General features: G+C 49.1%; 1 protein-coding gene across 1 annotated transcript; it reads right to left on the bottom strand.

The window, feature by feature from the left end:
* Positions 1-1,653: 1,653 nt before the first annotated feature.
* Positions 1,654-25,152, bottom strand: XRCC1 (X-ray repair cross complementing 1). Its single transcript, XM_055311118.1, has 17 exons — positions 24,957-25,152; positions 24,502-24,594; positions 16,411-16,521; positions 8,154-8,312; positions 7,160-7,234; positions 6,959-7,064; positions 6,633-6,742; positions 6,449-6,560; positions 6,064-6,316; positions 5,425-5,541; positions 4,548-4,641; positions 4,282-4,414; positions 3,816-3,870; positions 3,580-3,719; positions 2,419-2,509; positions 1,955-2,030; positions 1,654-1,849 (listed from the first exon to the last, which is right to left on the bottom strand). Exons 1-17 carry the CDS (start codon positions 25,005-25,007, stop codon positions 1,736-1,738), a joined length of 1,890 nt encoding a protein of 629 aa, XP_055167093.1. The 5' UTR covers positions 25,008-25,152; the 3' UTR covers positions 1,654-1,735.
* Between the last annotated feature and the right edge of the window lie 939 nt (positions 25,153-26,091).

Raw genomic sequence — 26,091 nt, 5'->3', positions numbered from 1 at the left:
CAAAGTTACTAATCTGACTTTAAAACGGGGAGATTGGGCAGCCCAGGTGGCTCGGAGGTTTAGTACCGCCTTCAGTCCAGGGCGTGATCCTGGAGACCCTGGATCGAGTCCTACGTTGGGCTCCCTGCATGGAGCCTGCTTGTCCCTCTGCTTGTGCCTCTGCCTCTCTCTCTCTCTCCTGTGTATTCTCATGAATAAATAAAATCTTTAAAAAATAACTAAAAAAAAAAAAAAAAAAACAGGGAGATTATCCTAGATTATCCAGGTGGGCTCAATGTAAACACAAGTATCTTTACAAGTGGAAGGAGAGGACAAGAGTCTGTCCGAGTGCTTTGGTGTGAGAAAGACTCCACTGGCCACTGCTGGCTTTGAATACAGAAGTATATTCATAGAATACAGAAGACAGGGGGATTCCTGGGTGGCTCAGCAGTTTGGCGCCTGCCTTCAGCCCAGGGCATAATCCTGGAGACCCGGGATCGAGTCCCATGTCCGGCTCCCTGCATAGAGCCTACTTCTCCGTCTGCCTGTGTCCCTGCCTCTCTCCCTCTCTCTCTCATGAATAAATGAATAAAATATATATATATAAAAAAAAAGAATACAGAAGACAAGGGGAAAAGACAAGAAAGCAGATTTCCCCTAGAGCCTCCAAAGGAACACAGCCCTGCCTACACCCTGAATTTTAGCCCCGTAGACCCATTTTGGATGTGAGACATCCAGACCTGGAAAGTTGTAAGTTTCCGTGGGCTTAAGACACTAAGTTTATGGTCATTTGTTATTGAGGTCTGACTGCTCCAACCCCTTCCTGACCTTCCGAGCTCCAGGATAACGTCCACGCTTCTCAACCTGGTGTTCACAGCCCTTCGGGACAGCTCTGTCCTTTTGCTTCTATAGTGAAGCAAACGTTCTCTATCTGTGCACTCTATTACAGCAGCCACAGAACACCTGCAGGGTAGCCAGTGTCATCGACAGAGTAAAATTTCCCCTTCATTTCACTGCAGTTCATTTATAGTTACCCAGGTCCACAGGCTACCATGTTAGCAAAGCTGCAAAGACTATGTCCATCCTTCCAGACAGATCTGCCCCTAAAGCCTCTTAAGCAACTGACCCCAGGGAGCCAGGCCTTTGCCCATACCCCAGCCCCTGCCTAGAACTCCATCCTACCTTCTGTACACTTCTCTAACACTTGCCCAGTTCCCAACTTAAATGTGGTGGAGGCTTGAGGGGGCTCAAATGCCCCTTCCCCCTGTTCTACCATGCTGGGGACAGTTCCACAACCACTTCTGAAAGCCCTGAAAAAAGGGAGATATCCCTGGCCCCGGGGGAGCTGGGAAGCACACCTCACGAGCATCTAGGCCTCCAGCCCAGGACTCAGAAAGGGACAAACAAGACCTAGGAATGGGCTCAATGGGTTAGAATCCCAAATCCTGGCCACCTGCCACTACAGGGGTAAGTTGCCAGGGAGAAGTGACAAAGAGCTCCTTCCCTATCTAACCCCTGAAAGAGAACCCCTCATTCTTTCTAGGACCCCAGGGCAGGGGTCTTAAGGCAGCCAAGACACCTCACCCTCAGAAGGGAAGCAAAAACCAAACTTATGACAACAATCTGGGGCCCTCTAGGAGGTTCAGGAGATTTCTGAGTAAGAGGGACAGCTACTCCAAACCAGGTCACCTTTATTGAGCTCATCTTGTGTGTGCGCACGCGCTCAAGCATGTGCAAGTGCATGCAAGCACATACTCTAGGCCTGGGGCACCACCCCATAAAGCTGGTGGGGAAGTAACTTCTGCTTCTCGTTGCAACTGTAGATCCATCGGGGCCGGACAAACACCAAGGAGGGGTTGTCCATCAGGGCCTGCAAGGTGGGGAGGGGTGAATACAGGAACATGTGAGTGAGGTGATGGTGGAGGTGACACAAGGGCGGGCTGGGTGTCCCTTTCCCCACCCCTCTGGAGCTCACCTCCTCAAAACTGGGGTCCCACTCTTGTGCAGTGATCACAAACTGGACCCGGTCACTCATATAGTCCTCAAGTTCCCTGGCAGGAGGCAGAGAGTCAGTGTCTCTTCTCCTGACATCCGACTCCTCAACCATTCTCCAAGGCTGTCTTCCCTTCCTCCTCACCTCCATTCCCTATAGGCTACCCTGTGGGCCCCCACTCTCCCCAAGCCAGCCTTGCCACAGCCACAATACCAAGGGCTCCCACTGCTGCTAATCCTTTCAGAAGGTGGGCGGGAAGGAGGGGGGGCCTCATTGTAGAGAAGAGGAAGAGACGGAAAGTTATACATCCAGGGGGGCCCCAGCAGAGCGAGCAGAGCCTGTGCCCATCCAGCAGGCTGTACCCCTTCTCCATCTTCCCAATCGCCTTCCTTCCCACAACTTAGCATAATCCCTCTCTGCCCTCGCCCCTACCCCTGGAGACTGACCCATTGAAAGCTGTGACATATCGCCTGAGCTTCCGCCGCTCGTCCCCAGGGAATTCTCCGTACAAGAAGAAGTGTTTGCCCTGGAAGAAGTCTGCAGGAGAGATGGTAGAGGTGCCAAGTGTGAGGCACCTGGAGTTTCAAAGCACCAGCCAGGAGCCACAGAGCACTTGAAGGCAAGACCCGAAGGAGGCCAGTGTAGTGGCTGGGAGGCCTGTTCATTCATGCCCTGGCAGAGACATTTGTCACAAACGGTGATTCTCAGCCAGGCCCATAGAACTTTTCTGGGAACTGGAGTTTTGTTTTGTTTTGCTTTGCTTTCATGGTGAGAGACAAATGACTATTACTGCTATGTGTTTCTTCCATGAGGTACATCACAGATGGGCTGGTGGCACCTAGCTCATGTGGCCCAGTTCACAGCCTTAGAGCCTGTCACTTGCTCACCCTGGCTGTCACAGTCCTCTACCAGCCAGTGCCTTCTCTGGCTCTGACCTTCAGGACACCTCTGTTCTTTGTTCCATCTTAACATGGTTCTCCAAATCATCAATCTGCAGATGACACTTTTGGGGCTTTGGAGGATCAAAGTACTTTCCTGCCCATCAGACCCACAGGGAACCGTATAGAAATAGCCTCTTCCAATTGCCCCTGACCCTCACCTCTGTGCAGACCCTGGCTGCCTAGCTCCTCCCTCCATTCTCTGTTGGCCAAGGTTCTCACCCCTGCCTGTCCCATGCCCCCTGCACTCATGTTAGGAGGACAAATAGCAATGCCATCACCACTGAGGCCCCAAGAGACCCATGCCCATGTCACCTGTGTGCCTGGGTGACCTCCCATGCTGACAGACCTGAACCCGAGAGGCAGGTGAAGGAGGCACCATTGACACTTTAGTAGAAAGCCAGAGGGGGTCATGCCCAGCCCTGGGCTGTGATGGAGGCGGTCACAGCAGGAAGTCAGGAAGGGGAACAGAGAGGGAAGTCATAAGAGGGTGCCTGCTTCCTAAGACAACAAAAAGGTAGCAGAGGCAGGGATTATGGGGGAAGGAGGTGGGGAGACAAATCACAAGTCATGGGAAGCAGCCTCAATCCAAGGGTTCGGTGGTGGGAGTCACAGCTGAGAACTGAGAAAGGCAGATCCCATGTGAGGAGGCAGGGAGGGATTTCCTACCTGGGAGCTCGGGAACTGGCAGGTCAGGAGACTCTGGGGGACCCTCGTTGTCTGTGTTCTCGTCTGTGGATCCTGCATATGGGTCCTCACCATTTTCCCCCTGGTCAGGGGGCTGCTTCTGTTCCCTCTGCTCAGCCACCCTGGGAGAGACAACAGGGCGTGGGGGAAGAGCATGCAGACCAGATCCCCCTCCACCCAAGTCTGGGACTAGCTCGACACCCCCAGCCCCACCTTACCTTCTCAGCTCATCCTCGGTATCCCCAGAATCTTCTGCCCCATTGCCCTGTTCTTCTGCAAGTGGAAGCTTGGTCAATGAAGAGCATGTGCTTGGTAACCTTCCTTCTTGGTCTCTCGCCCAAGCACAGATGCAGGCATGCCAAGCCTCAACCTCAACTGCCCTCCAGATCCAGTTATCTGGGACTTCAGCCTCCCCTCCCCTAGGTCCACTGTCTGGGATCTAGCCCTACCTCCCTTAGATACAGGAGTCTGGGTTTCCAGCCATCTTCTCCCTCAGATGCAGGAGTCCAGGCCCCAGCCCCTTCTCCTCCCTTCGGATCTGAAGGATCTCATCCCTCTCTTCTCCAAGAACCCAGCAGTCCAGGTCCCCAGCCCCCTCTTCTCTCAGGCTTAAGACCTAAAACCCCCTCCCTCCCTCAGACCCAAAAGTCCAGGCCCCCAACCCCTCCTCCCTTAGGTTCTGACCTGACTGCTCCCCCTCACTGTCCGTATCTTCCTGGGGCCGTGGTGAGGCTGGTTTGGTCTCTTCTGGGGTTTTGGGTCTCTGGGGTGAGCTGGGTCCTGCTGCCTGAGGCAGCTTAGTTTTGGTTTGGGGGCGCTGAGAAGGGAAGGCAGCATGGGTATGAGTATGTGTTCTTGCTGAAGACAGGGATGGAGAGTCTGGGGTTCCACAACAGACCCATGTCTTCCTCCCACTGCACCTTCCCCACCATGGCAGGGGGCATTAGGACCTTTTGGGGAAGCTTGGGGGCTTCATCCCCGCTGCTGCCGCTGTGAGAGCCCCCCTCATCCTCACTGCTGGAGCTTGGTCCTGCCATGAGGTACCTAGGAGGAGGAATCAGGCCTCAGACAAACGGCATATCGTGTCCTCCAGAGGATATGGGGTGGGCATGGGGGCCAGTGCTCAGGAAGCCACAGCAACTGGCATTTACTAATCATTCAGGATGCCCTGGCTTCCAGGTTTGGAAGGGCCCCACTGAACCCGTCAGTCACCGCAGCCACCCACAGCAGAGACATTGGCCTCACTGGCTTGCTTCCCTGCCCTCTTGGGAAAGAAATGCCCCATTTCAGAAAGGAAAAAAACAACAACAACCCAGAAATAATTTTCCCCTTTGAGAATCAAAAGCAGTTTCTCATTAGGAGAATACCTATCAGTCAAGGGAAAATCCTCAAAAGCAAATATGTTTTTAAAGACCTTGACACTATATTCATGGCATGGGACCTTAAGTGGCTGACACTCCAGGAGAAGGGGTCCCTAGCTCTATCACAAGAACAGCTGATGCTTACATGGGATTTCCCACATGCTAGGCACATGCGCCTTTTGCAGCAGTTTCTCCAGCCTGCCATGCTTCTCATTCTCCCTAAGCAGACTTCACAGAGCCCTGAGACCCTGGGAAACTCCTCCCTCCTCCTCAGCAGCCATGCACCCCCTGCCCCGCCTCTCAGAAGCCTGCTGAGGCTGGAGGAGCCCGCCTGTGTTCCCCACTGGCAGGCCCTGGTCTAACCACTCTCTAGATCCCCGACGCTGCCCAGTGTGGGGACAAAGGGCAGGGTCAGCAGGTGCACACACATATCCGTATGAAGTGCATGAATGTGGTGAGGCCTCACCTCCGGGAGGGCAGTCGTCGCCGCATTCGGTGACAATCCAGCACCCACTCTTTCCGCACAATGCGGCCTCCAAGGCCTAGGACCTGGCTGTACTTGGGGGTGTTGGCAAAGGCACAGCTGGTGGGGCAGCAGAAGGGAGGGTGTGGTCAGTCAGGTGTGGTCTGCGGTGGTGGGTGGGGGAGGGGCACAAGGGACAAGAGATGAGGATGGGGGAAGAGAGAAGAATGAGAGAGAGAGAAAGAGATGGATATGAGAGAAACAGAAAAAGATGTTAGGAGACCAAGGGAAAGATGGAGGAATCAGAATAAGAAGCAGATGATAGGACCGAAGAGACAGAGGGCAGCCAGGGTGGCTCAGCGGTTTAGCGCTGACTTTGACCCGGGGCGTGATCCTGGAGACCCGGGATCGAGTCCCACATCAGGCTCCCTGCATGGAGCCTGCTTCTCCCTCTGCCTGTCTCTGCCTCTCTCTCTCCCCGTCTCTGTGTTTCTCATGAATAAATAAAATCTTAAAAAAAAAAAAAAAAAGACAGAGACAGACGGTAGACAGGCAGACAGGGAGAGAGAGAGCAAGATGGAGGAGCCAGAGGGAGCCAGAGAAGCACCAGGAGGCACAATGGGGAGGAGGGCACAAGCCTACATGAGATGGGTGCTGTCTGGAGTCCAGTCTGGCCGATACTTGGCCCCCAGCTCTAGGGCCTTGTCCCGGAGCTCTGAGCGGAAGGGGTTCTGGAAGCCACTCAGCACCACCACCACACCCTGAAGGATCTTCCCCAGCTCCTGCGGGCCAGCTCGTGGTCCCCTGGGCTCGGCACCTTCTCGGGTCTTCCCTGGCACTGTGCCTCGCGCTGGGGCAGGGACTGGGGTGGCTGGGGTGCGGGTGGGAGCTGGCGCTGGAGAAGCCAAAGAGTGGATTCACTTAGTGCTATTGGGACTAAACCCCAGCCCCTCCTCCCTCAGACCCAGCCTCCTCCCCAGGACATAAGAGCACAGACCCCTACAAGAACAAGGAAGCCAGTGCTCACGTTTGGGTCTCTTGATGGCAGGTGGTGAGGGCTGGGCAGATGGTTTGCTGGGCGTCTTCCTTTCTTCTTGGTTCAAATCTAACTTTCTCTTCCTTTTGGGGGACTCTTGAAGCTGAGGGGTTAGGATGAGTTGAGGCCTCTCAACTCTCTCCTCCCTTTCCACCCAACCAGGTGACAATCTCACCTTGGAAGTGCTGCCTACTGCTCTGGAGGCTGCAGAGGGTGAAGAGGTGGCACTAGAAGCCTGCAGTGTAGCAGCTGCATAGCTAGGTCCTGCCGGGTCAGTGGCTGCAGCTACAGAGGGAGAAAGCGGATCTGGGTGATCTAGGCCCTGAGACCCTTCGCTCCTACCCATGGGAGAGAGTGTTGTTCCCAAAGCCCAGTAGTGATCCAGGGGTCCAGACCCCCAGCCGCCTCCTCCCTCCCACCCGGGAGTCCCTAGGCTCCTCCTTCTTCAGACCCACGTTGTGGTTCCAAACCTGGGCTGACGACCCAAACTTCCACACTCACCTGGGGAGGTCTTATTGATCCGGCTGAAGAAGAGGGCCCCAGGTCTCAGGGAGTTGGCACCCTCATCCTCCTCCTTCACACGGAACTGGCCAAGCTTGGTCACCTTCTAAGGTCTCACAAGGTCAGCACAGTGAGTGGCTGTTGGCAGGTGGGGGTGAAGTAGCAGGAAGAAGACTCTGGGGGTGGGTGGGTAGAGCTTACCTGGGGTGAGGCCTCTACCTCTTCTTTGTCTGGGGCGCTGTGAAACCGTATAAAACTCAGGCCATAGGGGGAATCCTGGGAAAGAGAGGTAGGGGTCATAAAGCCTGGCTAAGGACAGAGGCCTGGCTCTAAGCCCCTTTCACTTGGGAAGACCCCTTTCTGGCTCTTTCCCTCTAATGGACACACATGCCTAGGGAGGTGCCCGGAGAACACTGATGACAATAGTAACATCTAGCCGCTAGCGAGCCCTAACTCTGGGCCAGACTCGGCTGTAAGCCCTTTATGTGCACTAGCTCCGTTAGCCTCATGGCAAATGGCCACGCTGCTGGGTGTCCAAGAGAATCCTCTCCTGCATGCCCGAATTCCTGACTACAGAATGGGAGGGAGCACTGTGTGCCACTTCTGGAACACAGAAATGCTCCAGACTCTTTCCCACTCTTTGGGCTGGACGCAGAGCCATGATCTTGAGGAGCCTGGGTCCCTGGATGACCAGCCAAATACTCCCCAAGACAGGTCTGCGGGTAAGAAGTCTACCTCCACTGTGTGGGAGTATCATGACATACTTGAGTCTTGTCGTTACCACAGCTTAGCATTCCTACCTCACAGCAACCCTGTAAGGATCGGGAAACTGAGGCCAGAAAGGTTAAGGCACTTGCCCAAGGTCACACAGCTAAGAAGTGGGGGACCCAGCATCTGATTCCAGATCCCATGATGGTAACTGTTAGACTATTCCTCTGCCAGGTCAGCTGCCCCCTTCTCCCATTCCCCTCTGAGATCCTGCAGTTCACCCTTCCCAGACATCCTCTAGAAAATGAAGGGTCACCTACAGGAAGGATTGCAAACCCACTTCAGAGACCTCTGGAAGCCAGCCTCCTCATAAGCCCCCTGGGGACCAGCTGCCCCATCCTCCCAGCCCTCTGGGACTCAACACTGGCCCCTCACCTCTCTCCATGCCAACTGAGGACTCTGCACCCCCAGCTCCCGCCCCAGATACCTTGCTATAGGGCTGGCTGCAAACGATTTTGACACGGTCCCAGCGCTTCTCAGCTGCTGCCCGGACCAACTTATCTGGCCCGAAAATGCGAACACGGTTGGGGTTGGAGCCACTGCGGCTCTCAGAAGGGGACATAAAAGATGAAGTGACCAGCAGCACCTGGGAAAAGGAACATAGAAGAAGAAGCAGGGCTGGCTGATTGAAATGATACTTGCTAGGTGCCGGGAAGAAAGTAGGGGCCCTAGTAGGGCCTAGGGAGTCACCGGATCCAGACTGCACCTCCACCTGCCCCAACGCCTTTTTCTTTCTTTCTTTTAAAGATTTCATTTATTTATTCATGAGAGACACACACACAGAGAGAGAGAGGGAGAGGCAGAGACACAGGCAGAGTGGGAAGCAGGCTCCATGTAGGGAGCCTGACGTGGGACTCGATCCCGGGTCTCCAGGATCACGCCCTGGGCTGAAGGCGGTGCTAAACCGCTGAGCCACCCAGGCTGCCCTGCCCCGACGCCTTTTTCTTCCCCTGCTTCTGCACCTCCAGTCAGCTTCTCCCTGACACAGGCCCCAGAAAGATCCTGCAACTTCCGGGTCTAAACAAACCATCTCTGAATTCGTTCATAGGGTCTTCTATATCTGGCCATAGAGCCAGCTACACCACCTAAACAACTCTCCGAGCAGAGAATTGTCTCAACAACTGGCATAATACTCAAATACCTTTTGCAAATGCACGGTTGAGCTCATGGAAAGTAGAGGAATTATCAGAGGCCAGAAAGGAGAGAGCAGAATCCAGAGGTCCAGGAGAGCTGCACCAGTTATAAGTGATTCTCTTGGGGCTCAGCACTGAGACACTGGTTGGGGACATGTCAGCTTCTCCAGCTGCTCCTTTTCAGGCCCTGCCATTAGGAGGAGCTACAGAGAGGCTGAGAAGCAAAAGGAAGGAGGACTGTTGCCCCACCATCTCCTTGCAGCTCTGTGAGCATCACTCCTGGTGTGTTTGGGCTCCTGCAGAGCCCCACCCCAGGACAGCAGAGGAATCTGGTTTCAGTGTCTTAGTATCTGCAGAGCTGGTTTCACCTGGCCCCTCTCAAGGATTCCAGAGCCGCCTTCTCCAGGTTTGAGTTTCAGCTCTGCAGAACCCCGCTTTCAAGCTTCTAAACATTTCAGTAATTCCATGTCCTTTTGTTCCCCCAGCCCCTGGGGTGGCAACTGCTCCCTGAATTACTTCTTCACCACACCTTAGTCTTCTTGCCTCTTGGGTTCAGTATTAGTTGCTAATTCTTTTTTTTTTTTTTTTAAGATTTTATTTATTTGAGAAAGAGTAAACAAAAGAGAGAGCAGGAGAGGGATGAGGGGGCAGCCCGGGTGGCTCAGTGGTTTAGCGCCACCTTCAGCCCAGAGCCAGATCCTGGAGACCCAGGATCAAGTCCCACGTCGGGCTCCCTGCGTGGAGCCTGCTTCTCCCTCTGCCTGTGTCTCTGCCTCTCTCTCTCTCCCTCTCTGTGTGTGTCATGAACAAATAAATAAAATCTTAAAAAAAAAAAAAAAAAAGGAGAGGGATGAGGGTCACAAGGAGAAGCAGACTCCCTGCTCAGCAGGGAGCCTGATGTGGGGCTCCATCCTGAGATTCTTTTTTTTTTTTTTAATACCATTTTTTTAAAGATTTTTTTTAAATTTTTATTTATGATAGTCACACACACACACAGAGAGAGAGAGAGAGGCAGAGACACAGGGAGAGGGAGAAGCAGGCTCCATGCACCGGGAGCCCGACGTGGGACTCGATCCCAGGTCTCCAGAATCGCGCCCTGGGGCAAAGGCAGGCGCTAAACCGGTGCGCCACCCAGGGATCCCCCATCCTGAGATTCTGAGATCACGACCTGTGCCGAAGGCAGATGCTTCACTGACCAAGCCACTGAGGTGCCCAGAGATATGATAAAACTTTAACTAAAAATGCACTTACTCAGTTTCCATCGTTATAAGTAGAATTTTAATCCAAATCTGTTTGCCAAGAAGAACAGAGAACTTTTTTTAATAGTCTCAAAGACTGCTGACTTTGTTAAAACAGCTAACAAGCAGGGTTTAGACTGGGTGACTCTAGTGCTTAGGGAGCCTCTGTAAATAAACCCAAATCTACACCAGAGTCAGAAAATGAAATGCAAACACAATGAATCATAAACAGCCAACTAAATTTCTCAGGTCTGAGAAAATGAAATTCAAGAACAACTTAACAGCAAAATAACTAGACTTTCCCAAATGAGGCAACTGTTTAAACTCCAGCCAATTAAATCATGTCTTTGGCTTCCTTTGGCATCTTCTCTATAAAAAGCTCTGTCCTAGTATGGCCACAGAGCACCCCTAATCATTTTCAGTGTGGGCCCCCAATTTGAATTGTTTGTTCAAATTAACTGTTCAAAATTTCATGTGCTTCAATTTACGTTTTTGCACTTTATATAACCTTTAGAATGTTTGCCAAAGGAAAACCTCATCTGTGAAAATGTGTCTCACAGATCAGAAAAAGCAACTGATAAAGTTCCAAACACATTCATGAAAAAAAGCTCTCCATCAAGTAATCTAGAGAAGAATATCCTCAACCTGACAACACACATCTATAAACAAATCTCCAGCTGACATTGTATTTCATGGTGAACACTCAATGCTTTGCCAGTAAGATCAGGAACAAGACAAGGATGTCTGCTCTTATTACCTCTGTTTGACACAACACTAGAGATACTAGTCAGTGTGATAAAACCAGAAAAAGAAAAAAAAAAAAGCATAAAGATTATAAAGGAAAAAAAAACTGTCTTTATTCACATACAATGTAACTGCCCAAGGAGGAATCCCTGGGTGGCTCAGCAGTTTGGCGCCTGCCTTTGGCCCAGGGCGCGATCCTGGAGTCCCAGGATTGAGTCCCACGTTGGGCTCCCGGCATGGAGCCTGCATCTCTCTCTGCCTGTGTCTCTGCCTTTCTCTCTCTCTATCATGAATAAATAAATAAAGTCTTAAAAAAATATATTCCAAGGGATCTATACAAATCCCATGGCATTTTCCTACAAGAATAACTAAATTTAGCAAGGTCACAAGATACAAGGCAATATACAATTATCACTTGTATTTTTTTTTCATGCTATCAACAACTGGGAAATAAAATTAAAAAATTTAAAAAAACAAAACAAAACAAAAATATTATTCAAGGGCACCTGGGTGCCCGTGTAGTTAGTTAAGCATTTAACTCTTGGTTTTAGTTCAGCTCATGATCTCAGGGTCCTGAGATCGAGCCCTGTGTCAGGCTCTGCTCAGTGTGGATCTACTTGAGATTCTCTCTCCCTCTTCCTCTGCCCTCCCCTCAAATAAATAAATCTTAATTAAAAAAAATATATATATATATATCATTCAAATAGCATCAATAATTTAGGCAAGAATTGGGGCACCTGGGTGGCTCAAATAAATAAATCTTAATAAAATATATATATATATATATATATATATCATTCAAATAGCATCAATAATTGGGGCACCTGGGTGGCTCAAATAAATAAATCTTAATAAAAAAAATATATATATCATTCAAATAGCATCAATAATTTAGGCAAGAATTGGGGCACCTGGGTGGCTCAGTAGTAGAGCGTCTGCCTTTGGCTCAGGTCGTGATCCTGAGGTCTTGGGATCAAGGCCCACAATGGGCTCCCCATGGGGAACCTGCTTCACCCTCTGCCTAGGTCTCTACATCTCTCATGAATAAATAAATAAAATATTTTATTTAAAATTTAGGCAAGAATCAATAATAGATGTTAAAACAAGTTTGTGGATAGATGAGTTATTTATATAGTCTCCAAGTATTTCCCCACAATACTTATTCATTACACGGGGCAAAACAATAATTTTATAGTGAACGAATATGGCCTGCACTGCCTTTACAAAATGAACCAAGTTAACATCATCAGTCATAGAGTCAGTAGCAAGTGTTCCATGATCCAATGTACTGAGAAAAATAGAACATCGCTTGTGTGGTGTTCTGGCCAAAGGTGTATGGCCTAAATTTAATTATCAGGAAACATGAGACATTCTGTACAATAAGTGATATTTTACAGTCACTGACCTCTACTCTTCTAAAATGTCAATGGCATAGATCAGATGACAGAGTACTACATCAAGGTTAATTTCCTAATTTTGATTAATTCTACTGAGGTTAAGTAAGAGAGTATCTCTCTTTCTAGGAAATATCCACTGTATTTATCAGGAATAGATAACACAAAATCACATATGCAATTTACTTTCAGTTCAGTAAAAAAAAAAAAAAGTACACCTGTGTTAACATTTGGGGGATGTACATGAAGATTATAAGGGAATCCTCTGTACTACTTTTGCAACTTTTCCTAAGTCTGGAATAAATGAAGTTATTCATAAGCTGGTTTTAAAATTTACATGGAAATAAATGCTAAGAATCTAGAATAGATTCTCTTGAAGACCAAAGCTGGAAGTCCACCACAATCTGATTTCAATATTTACTATTTTTTTAAAGATATTATTTATTAAAAAAAAAGATATTATTTATTTATTCATGAGAAATACAGAGAGAGAGAGAGAGAGAGAGAGAGAGAGAGAGAGAGAAGCAGAGACATAGGCAGAGGGAGAAGCAGGCTCCATGGAGAAAGCCTGATGTGGGACTCGATTTCAGGACCTCAGGATCTTGCCCTGAGCCAAAGGCAGACACTCAACCGCTGAGCCACCCAGGTAACCCAATATTTACTATTTTTAAAAAATATTTTGCCAGAGACAGAGAGGGAGCATTCACAATCAGGGGGAGTGGCAGGCAGAGAGAGAAGCAGGCTCCCACTGACCAAAGAGCCCAATGTGGGACTCAATACTAGGACCCTGGGATCATGAGACTGAGCCACCCAGGCATCCCTCAATATTTCCTATTAAGACAATATGGTATTGGCACAAAGATAAACATACCTGTTGATGAAACAGAATAGAAAGTAAAGAAATAAACCTACACATATATGCTCAATTAATTTGCAATAAAAGAATCAAAACAATTCAGTGGGAAAAAAGAAAAAAAAAATTTAAAGATTTTATTTTTAAGTAATCTCTACACCCAGTGTAAGGCCAAACTCACAACCCTGAGATCAAGAATTGCATGCTCCACCAACAGAGCCAGCCAGGCACCCCAGGGAAATCTTTTTTTAGAGAATTTTCAACAACAACAGCAGCAACAAGAACAAAAACAAAAAAACAAAAAAACAAAAAAAACAAAAAGAAAAAAAATGACCTTTTCCTCTACTTCACTCAATATACAAAAATTCATTTGAGATGAATCAGATATAAATGTAAAATCTAAAATTATAAAGCTTCTAGAAGAAAACACAGAAGATGGAGGTAGGCAGAATCATGGTGCCCCAAAGAGGTCCATGTGCTACTCCCTGGCACCTGTGGACTTTGTAGATGTGATTAGGTATTTTGAGATGAGGAGATAACACTGAGTTATCCAGGTGGGCCCAGTGTCATCACAAGGGTCTTTAATAGAAAGAGCGAGGCAGGAGAGAAGAGAAGCGAGAATGGAAGCAGATGTTAGAGTACTGTGATCACTGCCTTCAAAGATGGAAGGGGCCACAGGCCAAGAAATGCAGGCAGCCTCTAGAAGTTGCAGTAGGTAGGGAAATGGATCCTCCCCTTGGGCCTCTAGAAGGAACCTAGCCCTGCTAATACTAAGATTTTAGCCCACTGACACTGATTTTGGACTTCTGACCTCTAGAATTGTAATAAATCAATACAGGGATTATACTATTACTTTGAGACAGGCAAATATACCTCATAGGATGCAAAAGGCACTCAAAAAAAAAAAAAGAAAAGAAAGAAAGAAAAAGAATGAGAGAAAGAGAGGATGAGGAGGAAGGGAAGGAGAAAGAAAGGAAGAAGCTTAAAACCATGACTGATTGGACTTCATCAATTCATCATGAGGCACTGTTAAGATAATGGAAAGGTAAGTACATTGACCGTGAAGAGCACTGAGTGATGTATGGAAGTGCTGAATCATTACATTGCACACCTGTAACTAGTATAACACTGTATGGTAATTATACTTTAATTTAAAAAAAAAAAAATTTTAGGGATCCCTGGGTGGCGCAGCGGTTTGGCGCCTGCCTTTGGCCCAGGGCACGATCCTGGAGACCCAGGATCGAATCCCACGTCGGGCTCCCGGTGCATGGAGCCTGCTTCTCCCTCTGCCTGTGTCTCTGCGCCTCTCTCTCTCTCTCTCTCTCTGTGACTATCATAAGTAAAATAAAAAAAAAAATAATTAAAAAAAAAATAAAAAAATAAAAAAATAAAATTTTAAAGATAGCCAAAAGGCAAGTCATAGACTGGGGGAAAAATCTGCAACACATGAATCTGAAAAAAAATAAATAAATAAACAAAACCCATGATTAATATCCATGACAAAAAGACAAACAATCCAATAAAAAACAAGCAAAATACCTGAAGAGACACTTCATAAAAAAAGATAAAATGAATGGCTAGTAAGTATGTGAAAGGTTACACAATGTCACTACTTGTCAGGAAACACAACTTAGTCATAATACCACCACATCTGAATGGCTGAAATTTAACAAATTAAAATGACTGGTAACATCAGGTATAGGTAAGGATACGAAGCAACTAGAACTCTCAGCTTCTGCTGACAGGAACGCAAAATGGTACCGCTTTGGAAAATTTTCAGTGTCTAATGAGATTAAAACGTACATCTACCCTACATGTACTCTTAGGTATTTACCCAAAAGAGATCTCTGTGCAGAGGTCTGTACAAAAATGTTCACAGTAGCTCTATTTGTAATTGTCAAAAAGTGGCAACAGCCTAGATGCCCATCAACGTGAGAATGGATAAACAAATTGTGGTCTCTGCCTAAGGTGAATGCTACTTGGCTGACATCACACACACACACAAAAAAAAACCCCACCCAGGACGGTGAATGAGAAAAGCCAGCCACAAAAAAGAGTACCTACTGTAAAATTCTACTTATATGAAATTCTAAGATAGGCAAAGCTAGTCTGTAGTGACAGAGAAACCAGAGGCTGCCAGAGCCGGCAAGGGTCGGAGGATGGGGGTGCGAGGGACTTCCTGGGGATGCTGGCAATGCTCCATGTCTTGACCTGGGGGGCGGTTACACAGGTGCCTACAGTAGTTAAAAGCCCTTGAGCTGTACATTAGTATCTGTGCATTTTATCGTATGCAAAATATACTTCAATTAAAAACAACTTCTCACAGCAAGGAAAAAACTCATCTTGTAGAAAACTGGTTTACTATTTAAAATCGTAAACTTGTTTTTTCAAGTAGGTTTACTTCTACCCCAAAACATTTTGTGGATTAGCCAGCTGGCTAACTACGATCTCTCCCAGTTCTAATGAATTTGACTAGTAAGAAAAGGATTGTGCCAACTTTTAAAATATTTGTAACAGAGTGGGGCACCTAGGGCTTGGGTGGCTCAGTCAGTTAAGTGGCCGACTCTTGATTTTGGTTCAGGTCACAGTTTCAGGGTCCTGGGATCGAGCCCATGTCAGGCTCCACACTTAGCAGGGAATCTGCTGAAGATACTCCCGTTCCCTCTGTTCCCCACCCTTCATGCTCACACTGTTTCTCTCTCCCTTTCTCAAATAAATAAATCTTCAAAAATAAAATAAAATAGGGGTGCCTGGGGGCTCAATCAGTTAAGTGTCTGCCTTCAGCTCAAGTCATGATCCCAGGGACCTGGGATCAAACCTAAGTCAAGCTCCCTGCTCAGTGGGAAGCCTGCTTCTCCCTCTCTCTCTGCCCTTCCCCCTACGCTCTCTCTCTCTCTCTCAAATAAATAAAACCTTTACAAAAATAAATAAAATGTCTGTAATAGAACAAAAGGCAATCCTTCTCTTATAAGCATTTGTCACATATGAAGTGACTAGCAGAGGCATCCCAAACAATGCAGAATCTCAATTTGCCAGGACATCTGTGAGAACCCCTGGGACCAGAGACAAGCAGTTTTGCTCTCAAGCAGTGATGGCCTCTTAGACCAAACAAGTGCATCTGGTTATTCATGCCCCTGCCCCTGGCCCCCATGCAAATGTGGGTCTCTGCCCTGGTATGCAGTTTATCACCTGTGTCTGTACCTCCAGAGGGCACAGGGTTGTGTGACTTGCCTCCACCCCTGCCGAGACCCCAGGGAGGAAGCAGTGATGGGGGCACCTGGGGTAGGGATCAGTATGCGGCCCATCACAAAGCCCTGCTTACCTCATAGTCTTGCTCCCCAGCCCCTCCGGCCGAGCTGCCCACCAGCACCTCCACGAAGGCCGAGCCGTCATTGCCGATGTCCACACTGTGGATCTGTTCTTCCTTTTCCAACTGTGGGAGGAAGAAAGCCCACTGTCAGTACCTGCTCTGTCCCTGGCCTCACCGTGGGACCTCGGGAGAGGGATGACCCCCATCTGGGCTGCCATGTCTCCTTGCAATGTCAACTCTGACAGTGGGAGCCAGGGTGAGGGGTGCCACTGTATCTCCTGCATGTAGCACAGGGCATGGCCCAGAATGGAGCTCAGAAATCTTCACCGAATGTATGCCTAAGCTCCCACACTAGCTTATGGAGCCCCAACTCCTTCAGACTCTGCCAGATTGGCACGGTACCTGCCACCATGGAGTGCACCCTGATAGCACCTGCCAGGGTTCTAACTTCATTCAAATAATCATGTACACAAATGGCACATCTGTCACCTCTACCCTCTAATCACACAGGACTCTGAGGAAGCTCCCTGAGGATAGGGGCCTGGTGTGGGTTTGCTCATCACTGATTTCTAGGTTTGAATCCCAGCTGCAAAATGCAGTAACTAAATGGCCTTATCAGCCAATCTCTTGGAGCCTCGGTATTCTTATCTGTAAAATGGGGATAATCACCAAGTCCAAGAATATACACATGAATACTATGGCCACACTGCACAGCATGTAGTAGGCACTGTGCCCCTGTCAGCCAGGAGGCATTGTCAGTCAATGCTCCATAATTACTTTTTGAAGAAGAGAGCTATCTCTCTGGAGGAAGGCTCCCTGCAAAGGTCCTGCCATTCCCATCTTGACAGTTGAAGGCACAGAAAGCCTTTAACTGGGGGCAGAAGGCAGTTAGGAACACTTCTTCATTAAGAATGTTAGTTAACTAATGGCAGTTAGTCCAAGTCTCTTCTCTTTGGTTCCTAGAATGATAAGTTATTACAACAGTCAAAGGTACCTAGTCCACTGCTCCCCAGATCATCTGAAGCTCCAGTCTGCCTATCACCCTCCAACGGCAAGAGGTCGCCCAGATTTTGCCTACACACCGCCGCAAACAGGGACATCCTTACATGGGAGTTAGGAGCCTGACTTGGGGTGAGGTTCAAGTCCAGCCTTGCCATTTCCAAGCTGTGCAAGCCTGGGTGGCATGCAACATCTGAGCGATGGTTCCCTTTTGCGCAGAATGGGTGGGCTGTCCTAATAACCCTCCTCCTGAGAGGCGCTGAGATGACTCAGAATAAAATCACCACAATAACACTTGCAGCAAACATCTAAGTGCTCACGTTGCAGCAGACACATAATACTTGCATCTCCTTTCCTCACAACGGCTCTGCCATACAGGGGCTATTATTATCTCCACTTAACACATGAGCAAACGGAGGCAGGAAGCGGTTATGTAACTCCCCCAAGGTCGCACAGCTGGTGAGTGGCAGAGTCGGGCCCAGAGCCCAGGCAGGTTGGCTGGAGTCCACGCGTGCTCCTCCACCACATCACACGTACACTAGAGAAACAGGCGGTGCTGAGGGAAGGGGCTTCCCACAGCTCAGGCAAGCTGGCCTCCTGGTGCTTCCCCTGCCTCCACGGCTGAGCCCTGGGGTGGTGTGCGGTGCTGCCCAGGTACACAAGAAATCCTAGCATGACTTCTCAGCCTCCTGCCACACTTGATGGCTCTCCTCCAGCCACTTCAGCCTTCCTTCTGTCCCAGGAACAGGCCAGCTCCTGCCCACCACAGCACCTTTGCACCTGCCATTCCCCCTGCCTAGACCACTCTTATTTTTCTTCAGTATCACCACTTAATGTTATGTAACTACACTTTTAATTTGCATTTGCCTAGCATCTGTTTCCTCCACCAGACTTTTAAGCTCCATGAGGGCAGAGACAATATCTAAGTCATTTTCCACTGTGTCCCAAACACCAAGCATGGTGTCTGATCCTTCCTAGTTCTGCATACTTAGTCTGTGATGCTGGAGCAAAGAGTTTCATTTCACTCCTTCTGCCTGTTTCCTAATCCATAAAATGGGCACAGTAACAGCTTCTAACTCACTGAGTCGTTGTGAAGATTCAAATAAGGGATACATATGAAGCCCCTTGGATAGTGCCTGCCCCAGAGCAAACACTCCATAAATGTCAGCTGATACTATTCCCACAGAAGGCCTTCAATGCATTCCTGATGGACAGATGGATGGACAGACAGATGGATGGGAAGTGCTTAGTAACCATTTGCTGAAGGAACAAATGTCTCCTAAGTTGTAACTCAAGCTCTGCCCTTCCTGATCAAGTGGCTTTGGTGAGCCACTTGCCTCAGTGCCCCCATATGTCACAAAGGAATCATCAAGGCCAACACTTTCAGATTCTCACTGTGTGCCAGGGGCTTGGTGTATCTGTTTCCTACTGCTGCTGTAACAGATTACCAGAAACTTCTGCCTCAAAACAATGCCTCTTACAGATAATGGAGGTCAAAAGCCTGAAATTTGGTCTCACAAGGCTTCAATCAAGGGGTTAGTGGGGCTGCATTCCTTCTGGAGGTCCTAGGCGACAATCTGTTTCCTTGCCTCATTTCCAGCTTCTAGAAGCCACATGCATTTCTCAGCCTGTGGCCCCTTCCTCCGCCTCCAAACCCAGTGAGGGTATCACTCTGGCCTCTGTTTCCATCTTCACATCTACTTCTCTGGTTCTCCTGCCCCCCCCTTTCACTTATAAGGACTTTGTGATGACACTGGGCTCCCTCTTGTCCCCCAAATAACCCACAATAATCTCACCCCTTCGAGAGCCTTAACTTCATCACATCCATAAAGTCCCCTGTGCCACTTTACAGTGACATATTCCCAGGTTCTAGGGGTCAGGATGTGGATATCTTTTAGAGGCCATTATTCTGTCTATCACAGTTGGCTAAACTCTTCATGGGCCGGACATCACTGAATCCTCACCTCACAACCACCTTAGAAGGAAGAGTCTGTCAGTCTCCGGTGTTACAGATGGGGAAACAGGCTCAGACAGGTTAAAGAAATAGTTCTCGACACATGCGGCTAATGGCTGGGAGAAAAACCCAACCCAGTTGCCCGCCTATAGCCCAGCACTCCTTTTCAACTCCCTTATTCCAACCCTTGAGGTAAAAACTCAACAATCTCTACCTCTCCCACAAGCACAAGGCTCAGTATGTATCCTAAGTGAATGATCTTTTTTTTTTTGCATATATTAACTACTTCTATTTCAAACATGCACATGTATTCCCTTATATTTCTTCTTTTTGATAAAGAATTTCCGACCAAAGTGTTTATACATGGAAACGGCCCAAACATCCATCAATTTATGAACGGACCCACATTGTATGGCATCCCCACAGGATGGAAGAGAAAGTGCCGACACACACACGTCGGAACCTCAAAAGTATGCTCAATGAGAGAAACCAGACACAAAGGCCACAGTGTATGATCCTGTTTGTGTGAAAGGCCCAGAAGAGACCAATCTACAGGGACAAAAAGTGGATCAGTGGCTGCCAGGGAAGCTTGGGGAGCAGGAGAGAGGGGAATAGGGAGTGACTGTCGAATGGTGATGGGGTTTCTTTTGGGCAATGAAAATGTGCTTGATTAATGGCAGTGACTGCAGAACACCATCAATATGCCAAACCCACTGGACTGTACACTTTAAGTGGCTGAAATGGTGAATTTCAAGTTCTGTGAGTTTTCTCTCAAAAAAAAAAAAAATTAGGGGGGCGGGCCCAACTGGCCTCAGTCAGTGAAGCGTCCAACTCTTGATCTCAGCTCAGGTCTTGAGCTCAGGGTCGTGAGTTCAAGCCCTCCAATGGGCTCCAGGCTGGACATAGAGCCCACTTTAAAAAAAGAGTGAGTGTTCAGTTTCAGCAGACAGGAGGCAGGCTTGAGCACGAGATGCCGGTCATCTGTGGCCAGGTTCACGTGCACCTTTCTCAGGAAGACCTAACTCATGAAAGAAAAACAGATGGGGCTGGTAAGGCCCACAAAGTTCCTGAGAGACCTTCTGTGTTAAAAAAAAAAAAAAAAAAATTGTTTCACGTCCAGGAAATGCAGGGTTATGCACCATTCAAAGGAATAAGGTCAAACTCTACCCAGTGCCAGTAGATCTCCACCATCTAGCTTAATTTAAAGAAAACAAGCAGAATAGTGCGTATGCTGTGTACTTGGTGAAAGAGGTGGACAAACATGGTTATGTGTGTTCAGTGACCCCAGAGGGCCACGTGAGAAACTGCTAACAGTAGCTGCCTATGGAAGCAAGTGGGGAAGGCAGGCATAAATCCTTTAGTGTCTTTTAAACTTTGCACCATATACATGTAATACTCATTCAAAGAATTAATAAAACTGCAATGGTGTTCTTTAGCCGGGGAGTACTCTACAGAAATGAGAACGAACCATCTCCAGCTACACCCACCAACGTGGAGCAAAGTAGCCAGACACGGATGTCTATATCGGATGCTTCTGTCTACATAAAATTCAAAACCAGGCAAAACGAAATCTGTGCTACTGAAAATCAGAGCGGTGGTTACCTGGTGGGGGTGGTGGTGGTAGGAAGGAGTGCATGGGGTCTGGGGGGCTGCTGTACACCTGCTACACATCAAATAAGGGAAAGACAATTTAAAATGTCATGAGGGCAAACTGAGTGGTTACAGAACTGCTGAGAAACCACCACAAAACGTGCACCACCTTGCTGTTAAGCATTTCTTCTAAAGGGCACACATCACTCGGCCACCAGAGCTACCTGGATCGTGTCCCAGCCACGCCCTCCAGCCCGGGAGTGGTTAGCCAAGGGGCTGGAACTCTTCCTGGCGCAGCTGATGGGTTATCCATGGAGCCTCCATCAGCTACTGCCAACAAAAAAGGTGTGTGTGGCTGTCACGAGAGCAGAGGGATGAACCCTGTGTGGCAATCCAGATGTTGCATAATATACTTGGGAGGAGAACAATGAAGGGTAGGAGAACACCCCACAGATTAATCCACATGCATTGGGATCTGGAAATGTCTGCCTTTCTGCTCACTTGACAAGAATCAGAATCAGCATTTGGTGGATCTGGACCTGGAACTGGACCCTGCATACTGGCAATAGCCAAATGCAATCAGACTGCCCCCAGTGTCTCTCACATGGGAGAAATTAACAGCCGCCATGAGGTTGCTTTGCTCCTGTGCTTGCTCCCTGCACTTTATTTGCCATAAGGAAAGCAGGATTTCTTGAGAAGCTAAGCCTACACCTGTTCCTCCTTTGCTTGGAGCCCTTCAGGGGCTCCCAGCTCATCCAGAGTAAAAGCACAAGTCATCAGAGTGGCTTTCAGGCCTTCAGTGTTTTGGGGGCCTTCCACGCCCCCACTCCATTAGCTCATCTCCTACCTCTCCCCGCCCTGGATAACTCCACTGGACCCAAACCAGCCTCCCTGCTGTTCCTCCAGCATGCAGGCGCCTCACAGTCTGTTTCCTCCCCAGATATTTACAAAGCTCCCTGTGCTCAACATCACCCGCTCAGGGAGGCCTTCCTGGATCAATATTAAAGGCAAATCCTTAGGGCGCCTGGGTGACTCAGTCAGTTGAGCATCTGCCTTTGGCTCAGGTCGTGATCCCGTGGTCCTGGGATCAAGCCTTGTGTCGGGCTCCCTGCTCAGTGGGGAGTCTGCTTCTCCCTCTCTCTCTGCCTTTCTCCTTCACTCGTGGTCTTAGTCTCTCTCTCTCTCAAATGAATGAATAAAATCTTAAAAAAAAAAAAAAAAAAAAAAAAAGCAAAACTTCTTGCCACTGCCTCCTCCCCCAGCCGCAGTATTCCCCTTTCCTCTTAATGGTTTAATTTTCCTCCACAGCACTCACATCTATCTGGTGCTTTACTTACTGGTTTGTCAGTCTTTCCCTCCTAACATGAAAGCTCCACAGGACTGACGTATTTTTGTCTTGTGCTGTCCACAGCTGCCCTAGGATCTGAAACAGTGCTTGGCCTAGAGAAGGTGCTTCCTAAATAATTACTCAGTGAATGAAGGAACCTAAGAATCCATTCACTCCAGAGTCTGTAGGTCCTGCCCTTGTGCTGACAACTTCCACTTGTCTGTCTCCATCCAGGTCAGGTTCTGATTCCTAACTGCCACCTGGACCTCAGATGTCCCAAAGTCACAGCACACCTGGACATCCCAACTGAAGGTATCAGCTTCTCAAGCTGCCCCTTCTCTGGGTTCCCCATTTCAGTGACAGCTGCAATATCTCCCTCAGTCTCCCCAGCCAAGAGAATCCTGTGCTCGCTCTGGCCCCTCTGGTTCCCTCAACCCTGTGTCATGTCTCTCCTGCCTTGGGTCTCTCTGCTCTCACTGCCACTGGGGTAGAGAATGGAATGTGATCCTTCTGGGGTCACCTGATCCCTAAGAGAGCCCAGCAGAATCATCACCTGGTAATAAACACATGAATCCCTCCCTTTACACAAACATCTACGTGTTGACAGAGCACTTCTGCAGACATTATGTCACCACATTTTCACAATAACCCTTGGCTTAGATCTCATTATTCCCAATGGACAGGTGAAAAAACAGGTTTAAAGAAATGAAAAAATGTGCCTGAGGTCACAGAATGAGTAAGACAGAGAGATGGGGACTTGAATTCAGGTCCCAAGAATAAATCATGAACAACCTGTACCTCCTTCAGTGTGTGTGTGTGTGTGTGTGTGTGTATTTTTTTTTTTTTTTGTACCGCCCTCAGTTTAAAACACTGGCTCTTAGACAAGTGGCATAACCTCTCTGGGACTCAGTTTCCTCATCTCTAAAATGGAGGTACTATTAGACTTAGGTCATGGGTTTTTATAGATTCAATGAGTTGATACACGTGAGGTGTTCCAAACTGTAACTGGCAGTTGTAAAGTTAAATCAGTGTCAGCTCTCGTTATTACTACTGTTAGGGACTGAGGAGATGTTCAAATTTCTAAAATCAGAAAGTTTTTGGGATCCCTGGGTGGTGCAGCGGTTTAGCACCTGCCTTTGGCCCAGGGCACGATCCTGGGGACCCGGGATCGAATCCCATGTTGGGCTCCCGATGCATGGAGCCTGCTTCTCCCTCTGCCTGTGTCTCTGCCTCTCCCTCTCTGTGTGACTATCATAAATAAATAAAAATTTTAAAAAAATAAAGTTTTATAGGTCTGTGTATTTTTCCTGGGGAGATAATCCTCAGCTTCTAATTCTAAAAGGGTCTGTGACTCCAAATTTTTTCAGAACCACTGGGCAAGAGAGAGATTGAGAATGTGTTCGACACAATCATGTGAGCCTTGCCCTGCAACATCCCTCCCCAAACACCCCTCCGTTCAGAAGTAAGGAATAGAACCAAGATCAAGAAAGCCAGGGTGTGAACACAAAGCAGTGTGACAAAGTGGTTCACAGCACCAATGTGGGTCTGAGTCTTGCAAGCCATTAACTGATGGTGACAGGGGCCCCTGTGTCACACCACACTTGTGAAGAGAGATCATGAAGATGAAACACCCAGGCCAGTACCCAGCACAGAGCAGATGCTTCAAACGCTTAGCTTAGCTCTCTCCTCCCACCAGTTTCTTATCCCTGACAGGAACAGCCTGTCGAATTCTGTACCATATGGGGTCATACCACCTTCTCCTCCCAGCCTCCCTCCACCTTCACAATGCTGGGATAAGACTGGGTGAGAGCACTCAGAAGAACCCGGCAAGCATTCCTGAGCGGCTGGGAGACTGGCCACTTCACCCCTGCACTCCACTCTGCTTCAGTCTTCCCATCTTTAAAATGGGATTGATTGGTTTCCATGATCTTCCAAGAGACCCCTTCCAGCCCTGCGCCCACTGACTTCAGAAGCAACCTACCCAGGGGCCATACGTTGATTCCTTTTTTTTTTATTTTCCGTACGTTGATTCCTAAGGTCATCCTGGCCTAGTCCTTGGGCCACCCTTGTCCTCTGCTAAGGGGCATCACACGGCCCATGCTCCAGGGAAGGAAGCTGAAGCCCATAAGGGAAAAGTGTCCTAACCCACTGGCAGCTGGCTCAAGAGCAGTGTGACTGGACCCTGAGTCTCCAGACTCCCCTTAGGAAGCTGACAGGGGGAGGGCAGGATCACCTGGAGCACCACAGAGATGGTCTTCTCGCCTGCCTTGGCTGCTCGCCATTTTCTGTAAGTGTCCGCCTTGAGAAGGTTTTCGGCACAGTGGGTCTGGAGATAAGAGTGGAAAAGGGAAAGTAAGGGTACAGGGAAGCGAGCTCGGTCCTCGGCTCTCAGGTTATTCCTTTGAGTCCTCCGGAGCCGTCCGCGCTCCCCCAGATTTAAAATTCCCCGTTAGTCCCACCACACCCTGCCTCGAGTCCTCTGGAACACCCGGGATGCTCCCCAGTTCCTCCTTTCCCGTCCAGAAGCTCCCCTATCTCTCCCAGAATTCCCTGATAGCCTCCTGGAATCCCCCCCCCACGACCCGCCATGGACTTCCGTGAAGTTCCCTTTTACACTCCCAAAGTTCCTGTAGCGCCCCGCACGGATTCCCTTACGTCTTCCAGCCTCCCCCCACGCCAGTTCCTCACCGAGTCCTGGCTACTGCAGGACACCACATGGCGGAGACGGATCTCCGGCATGTCAACGTCTCGGGCTTCGCCTGGCGCCAGAGATAAAAGAAGGTCCGAGTTTGGGGGGCGTCGAGGGGGGAGCGCTCCCTGCGCGGGCTGGAGTGCGCAAGCGCACAGGGCTCGGGCCTTTCAAACCGCGGCGCGCCGGCGCTCGCGTCGCCGACGCGCAAGCCCAGTTCGCGCTTCTCCGGAGCGAGGCGCTTGGTATCCTAGCAACGGGCTTTCCCCTAAGCCCCGCCTCTCCTAGGCCCTCACCGCGCTCTAGCCCCGCCTCCCGGTGACGTTCACTCTCTGCTTTCTCGGCGCCTGGCAACAGGAGCGGCCTCCGCGATTGGCTCCTAAAAGAAATTCGCCCTTCTCATTGGACGACGCAGTCACCGCCCAAATCGAAGCCTTTAGAACGCTAGAAGACCCAAACCTGAGTGATTTTTTTTTGCAGGGACCCTGGAGCGTACCGCTACGGGGTCCCCTACACGGGATTTCTGAAGTTACGCTCCTCCCCGCTACTCCGCCACCACGCACACACACGAACAAAATCTCCGTTCTCTCCAGGCTTATGCCTGAGGCCAGGAGAGAGTGGATGAAGGATCTAAAGAAGGCACGAGATACACACACCCAAACTGGAATGCTTCCACCCATGCCTCAGTTTCCCAATATGTGACCTGTGGGCATATGTGTCCTACCATGCCTGCCCCTGCCTGTTGACAAGCATCCCTCTGTTCCATCCCCGTGAGACCCAGAGGTGCAACCCCAGGCAGGGTCGGAGCTGGGGACAGCCCAAATACCGAACAGGGAATATGAGCCAAGCGCATGAAGACAGAAGAGACACAGGGTGCCTAGTCCCCCGCAGAACGAGTCTGGACATGCTGGGCACTCCCAGGTAGGGCCCCACCCATGCTGGGAGACTACGGGAAAAAGAGAGAGGGGATCTCAGTCCTACCAGCCACCCTATACCTACAGGGAATCAAGTGACCCAACTCTGACCTTGGGCTTCAGGCCAGCAAAAAGGGGAGAGGAGGGTGGTGGGAATGTGAGAAAACAGGAAAGTGACCTTCTGGGTCTTGATGAAAGAAAGTGCTGAAAGTCAAGAGTC

This window comes from Nyctereutes procyonoides, unplaced genomic scaffold (assembly GCF_905146905.1).
Source record: "Nyctereutes procyonoides isolate TBG_1078 unplaced genomic scaffold, NYPRO_anot_genome, whole genome shotgun sequence".
NCBI lineage: Eukaryota > Metazoa > Chordata > Mammalia > Carnivora > Canidae > Nyctereutes > Nyctereutes procyonoides.
This window is presented reverse-complemented; position numbering and strand designations above follow the sequence as displayed.

Bases quoted from the DNA above. Each gene is read 5' to 3' on its own strand.
- XRCC1 (XM_055311118.1), bottom strand. From the start codon at position 25,007: ATGCCGGAGATCCGTCTCCGCCATGTGGTGTCCTGCAGTAGCCAGGAC. The intron at 8,313-16,410 runs GTAAGCAGGGCT...TCCTTTTCCCAG, and splicing joins CTGGGGAGCAAGACTATGAG to GTGCTGCTGGTCACTTCATC. The intron at 6,743-6,958 runs GTGAGTGTGGAA...CTCCCTCTGTAG, and splicing joins GATCAATAAGACCTCCCCAG to CTGCAGCCACTGACCCGGCA.